Source organism: Melozone crissalis, unplaced genomic scaffold, assembly GCF_028551555.1.
Source record: "Melozone crissalis strain CALT ecotype California unplaced genomic scaffold, PUWL_Pcris_2 ptg000066l_1, whole genome shotgun sequence".
Lineage (NCBI taxonomy): Eukaryota > Metazoa > Chordata > Aves > Passeriformes > Passerellidae > Melozone > Melozone crissalis.
The window spans coordinates 3,799,623-3,805,263 of NW_026535844.1; the positions used below are offsets into that span (position 1 = coordinate 3,799,623).

At 58.4% G+C, this 5,641-nt stretch overlaps 1 protein-coding gene across 1 annotated transcript; it reads right to left on the bottom strand.

Moving 5' to 3' along the window:
• Nucleotides 1-2,137: 2,137 nt before the first annotated feature.
• On the bottom strand, nt 2,138-5,311 carry LOC128945556 (class II histocompatibility antigen, B-L beta chain-like; the record flags this gene model as incomplete). Its single annotated transcript, XM_054289301.1, has 4 exons — nt 5,254-5,311; nt 4,046-4,315; nt 2,812-3,096; nt 2,138-2,238 (listed from the first exon to the last, which is right to left on the bottom strand). Coding segments are annotated over exons 1-4 (714 nt in total), but the record flags the coding sequence as incomplete, so codon positions are not given.
• Nucleotides 5,312-5,641: the final 330 nt, after the last annotated feature.

The following is a 5,641-nucleotide window of genomic DNA, read 5'->3' on the forward strand; positions in this document are numbered from 1 at the left end:
CTGAGAGAGAACAATGTGGTAAATAGGTGTGATTCATGCTGATAAAATTGAAACAGTAATCAATATTGATACAGTAATTAATTTTTGGAAATAATAAAACAGATAAAAGTTGTAATGGCAAAGAAGAAAGGGAGAGGAGGGGTTCCATCCCCCCTCCTGGCAGATGTTCAAGGATAGAAGGAAAAGCAAGAGATAACAGTTACTAAAAATTAACAGAAAGGAAAATCTGATTGGGTCCCAGGAAAATGCTAGTTATAAGAGATTTATTCCTTTGGTGCTTAAATATAATATTATGTTCGTTTTGGCTTACATTATACTGGCTTGGTGCGCACGTCTAACCCAAGGGTGAATGAAAGGACATCGAGGAAGAGGAGAGGCCTTCATCAGTGACAACCCCCAAAGACGTGTGCGACCACCAAACTGAGTGGTGGAGCATGCACGGTAAAGGTGGTGATGAGGGCGGAGGTAAAAATGTGATGAATCGAAAATGGGAGGAGATGGCATTGACACATGACATATAAGGGGGGAATCTTCACTTGGCAAGCTCGTACGTGAGGTGGCAAGGGTCCAAGAGCCCTGCACTCCGTACCCCGTGGTTATCTTTTGCTTATGCGCTATTATTTGAACCAAGTTATCCCTTATTTTTAATCAAATTATATTGTCGATATATATTTTCTAAACTATTCAATTAAAATTGCTGCTATCTCAAACATTGTTTGGTTTTTTTTATGATGGGATAATTGGGCAAACATAACAACAAGAAATACGACGGCAAAAACCAATGGCCCGAATATATCACACAAGAAAGGACAGTTCAGAATTCTGCCAGCAGCAGCTTTGCCATGACAGGTCAGGAGTGCAGTGCACACAAGCTCCAGGCAAACGGTTCAAGGCACAGCTGAGAACAGCAAATCAAATCCAAACCAGACAGAGAGTACCACAACAGCAGGAGAGAGAACAAGAACAGAGCAGAAGTGCAGTGATGCTGGCAGGCCGTTCACTGCAGAGGCTCTTTCTTCAGCTCATAAAACAACACAGAAACAAAGCCCTGAGCATGGAGCCACTCCTGTTCTCACGCCCTGTTTGGAAGGACCATCGTGTCCCAGCCATGGAGTGACAAGCAGGATCCCTCACCTCCCGACTGACAGCTGCCATCTCTCCTTCAGCCATGCGTGTCTGTCTGACAACGTCCTGCAAAGTTCCTCCATCCATGTATTCCATCACCAGCCAGAGATCTCCATCAACAAGGAAGCTGGAAGAGGAAAGCAATGGCATGGAGATGAAAGTGCAGAGCTCAAGTCCCCCATGGAAAAGCCTGGAGTGGAGTTTTGTTTCCAAGTCACTTGTCAGTGAGGACAGAATCAGAATCATCCCCTTCCACCATTCCTTCCAGAACAAGGACACGCGGTTGTCCGGTGGAGCTCCGTGCACCGCTCCATCTCCATCCCCCGTGGGAGGATCCGCGCTGGATAACCCCGGGCGGCCCCCAGGGTGAAAGCCCCCCGGCTTGAGAACACAACTGGCTGGGGGCTCCGCATCTTCCTCGCCCCGCCTGTAGACACCATGATGAAGGCCGGAGCATCCCCGCTACTTTTCTTGTTTCTGGTCCTCTCCTTATGTCCCCCCCTCCTCTTCCTCCCGCCTCTCCCTCCCCGGTTCAATCGCTCCTCCCGCTCCTCGTTCCTCATCCGCCTCCTTCCCCTCTCCTCTCTCACGTCCCCTGCCCCTTCCTCCTCCTCCTCCCGCTCCCCCCAGGCCCAGCCCCCACCCTTTGTCCCCCTCCCTTTGCCCAAATCCGTCCCATCGCCCCCCCCAAACCTCTCCCCACCGCCCCCCAATAAACGTCCCCGGGCCCAACTGGGAAGCTTTATTGGGAGCACTGGGAGCAGGCACTGGGTGGGGGCAGAGCGCCAGCGGGGCTGGGGGGGACACGGGACCCCCCCAAAATCAGCGGAGCGGGGACGGAGCAGGGGGTCCCGGCCGGGCCCGAGCCCACGGGGAGGGGCTGCGGCCGCCGCCGGCTCAGGAGCTCTGTGGGCAGAGAAAAGGGGGTGACACCGGGCTGGGGGCCCCGGCGGGAGCGCACACGCTCCGCCACGGCGGGGACGCCACCCCCGGCACCCGTCCTGACCTTCTTGCGCAGGGAGAAGCCGAGCCCCAGCGCCAGGAAGACGAAGCCTAAGACGAAGCCCCCGATGCCCGTCAGCATCTTGCTGCGGGCAGCGTCCGGCGGCATCTCTGGGGGGTCCACAGGGCTCAGCACCCCCAAAACCTCTCACCGACACCCCGAGCCCCTCCCAGCGCCCTCCCTCTGGCCCCCAGCCCAGCCAGGACCCTCTGAAACCTCCCCCCGATCCCTTTTTGTCCTGCCCAGGAGCCACCAAAGCCCCTCCCGTCCCTCTCAGCATCCCACAGCCCCCTCCCAGGTGCCCCCAGCGCCCCAGGACCCCCAAAGCCTCTCGCAGTCCCTTGGCAGCCCCAGCAGGACTCAGCCAGAGCCCTCCCAGGCTGTGCCCAGCACAACCGAGCTCATGGCAAGCCCCGCTGTCCTATCGCCGATCTCCTTCCAGCTCCTCGGGGCTCACTGCGATCCCTCCCTGTCACACCCAGCACCCCCAAACTCCCTCCCAGTGCCCACCAGGATCCCTCCAACCCCATCCCACCCACCCCAGCATCCCCCAAACCCCTTCCCAGCCCTTGTCCAGCCTCCAGCCCCTCTCCCAGCTCCAGCCCGGCTCTCTCCAGCTCCCTCCCAGTGGCTCCCAGCACAGCCCAGTGGCTCTGCCAGCGCCCCCAGGGGCTCCCCCGTACCCCAGTGCCGCCTCAGAGGCTGCTCCAGGCTGACGTGCTCCACCTGGCAGCTGTAGCTGAGCCCGCGCCGGGGCGGCGTTTCCAGCAGCACCAGCAGCTGGTAGGTCCAGTCCCCGTTGGGGACCACGTCGGTGGCCACCACGTGCTCCGAGAGCTCCTGCTGGCCCTGGAACCACCTGACCTGGATGACAGCAGGGTAGAAATCCATCACGGAGCAGAGCAGGCGGCTGGGGCCGGGCTGGGAGCTCGAGGGGGGCACCAGCGAGATGGACACACTGGGGGCCACTGGGAGAGAGAGCGAGAGAGAGAGCGGGGACACACTGGGATCAGCTGGGGGACACTGGGAGAGAGAGGGGAGAGCTGGGTTGGGCTGGAGAGGGACTGGGAAGGACTGGGAGGGTCTGGGGACGGACTGGGAGGTTCTTGGAATGGATGTGGTGGGAATTGAATGGACTGAGATCAAAAGGAAGGGACTAGGGAGTGACCGGGAATACATTGGGAGCGACTTGGGATGGACTAGGAGGGACTGGGTGGGACTGGGAATTGACTAGCATGGACTGGGAGGGAATGGCAATGGAGTGCGATTGGACTGGGAAGGACTTGGTGGGATTGCGGTGTCCTGAGAGAGGTGGGAGGGGATGGGGGGGCACTGGGATAGAGGCTGGAGGTCTGGGAGTGAACTGGGAATTGACTTGGAGGGCCTGGATGAGGTGGTGAGGGACTGGGAGGGACTGGGAGTAAATGGAAATGGACAGGGAATGGACTGGAGAAATGCGTGGAGATGAGGGGTCCTGGGATTGAGGACGGTGCTCAGGGAAAGAACATGGAATGAACTGGGAATGACCTGAGTAGGAGTGGGAGGGACGGAGTAGGTACTGAGAGGGACTGGGAATGAGTTGGAGGGACTGGGGCAGCACTGGGAGGAACTGGGAATGAAGTGCGCGGCACTGCGAGGCCGAGTCCGGCGCGGGGCACTCGGCGCTGCGGGTCTGCCTAGTAACAGATGAGTAATTTTAAATACGAGTTCTGATTGGCTGAAAAGCGTAAGCTTTACGCGTCGCTGAAATGGACGCGCGGCGGGGGGGCACTGGGAGGGACTGGGGGAGACAAGGGGCCCCGGAGATGGGCACAATAAGGGCTGAAGGCTCTGGGGCGATTCCCAGAGAGGTTTTGAGAGGCTCCAAGGTCATTGGCAGGGCAGGGCCCGAGGGAACAAGCTCTGGCCCGCGCTCACCTTGGCACCTCACGCTGAATGGGCAGAACACCTCGTAGTTGTGCCGGCAGAGCCTGTCCACCTCACCCCGATAAAAGTCCAGCGCAGCCGAGTCATTGTTGGAGCGCTCTGCTTTCGTCTCCCCAGCGGGGGTGAACCCCACAAAGTGCCCCACGTCGCTGTCGAACACGAAGTACTGCACTCGGTTGTAGATTTGCCTCTGCACGTACTTCACCTTCTCCGTGCCGTTAATGAAGTGACACTCGTGTGTTACCATCTCCTGGAACACCCCTGTGTGCGCGGGACACAGCTCTGGGTTGTCACCCCAGCCTCCCCCAGAAGCACCCCCAGAACTCCAGGGACCACCCCGGTGTGGTAGAAAGGGACAGGCGCTGCGGAAGATCTCGCGATGTAATGGAAAGGCAGGACCCTCAGTTTCCCCCTTAGATAAGACCATCTGCTTCCCGTAGATAAGAAACTAACATAGGAAGGTAGCCTCCCTTAACAAAAATACCAGTAATTTTCCATCCCCTACCCAGTAACTGTCCACCCCTTACTAACCATAGATGGTAAAGACAGACCCACGTTGACGTAGAGACCCCTTAGACTATAAAAACCCAAGAGATGAGATAATAAACGCCTTTTGACCGTCCATCACATTGATGTCTGCGTGTGTCATTGGCCCGAGCGGCCCAGGAGAGTTGGGCCGCCGTGCTGATCCTTAGAACCAGGTCGTCTGCCTTGCTCCAGAAGGCAACATTTGGTGCCCGAAACCCGGGAGCCGATCTGCGCCCGGGGAACGGGGATTCTCCTGGAAGAGGACAGCGGCTGCTGGCAGCAGGTCTGACCACAGCGGGAGGGACGCCTCCGGACCAGCGTGGACCATGGAAGCCATTGTGAAGGTCGTAACAGAGATGCATGCACAATGGGGTATAGAATGTAAACTTAGGGATTTAACTCTTGCATTGCCGAGACTGATTAAGCTTGGGGCTATTGAAAGCCCCGTGGACGTCCTACATTCGGACGTGTGGGATAATTGTACAAAAGCCCTGGCGGAGGACACCATGTCCTCGGGCTCAGGGAAAGCCCTAAAATCGTGGGGCAGGGTTGTCCAGGCTTTGCAAAAGGCTCGAGAAGAGCAGGAAACCTGGATAGCCGCGCGAACCTGTTTATTAGCCGTGCCGCAGTTGGGGGTGGGCGCGGCGACACAAACCGCGGAGATGCCTGACCCAGGCAGGCGCGCGGAGGCGCAAACGCCGGATCCCCCTCGGCGAGCGGATTCACCATCGGAGGGGGGGGAACACCCGCGGGCGTTCTGGCAGGGGCTCGCGGAGGAGGCGCGGAACGCGGCCGAATCGGCGGACCCCGTAGGGACCGATAAAAACGCCCCCCCACCATATGCGTTTGAAAATGGCGCCGAACCGCATGGTCAGGGCGGAAAGGAGGAGGTGGGGGGCGGAAGCGCGGTCAGCCCGCTTAACAACGCATGCGCGGGCGAGCAGGGAGACGGGGCGGCCCCCGCGGAGGCGCGGAAGACTAATCAGAGCGCTCAGTTCAAATTAAGTCCTTATAGGGCAATGACCTCCCCCAGCAGGAGGTGGGGGGACCCCAGGGGGA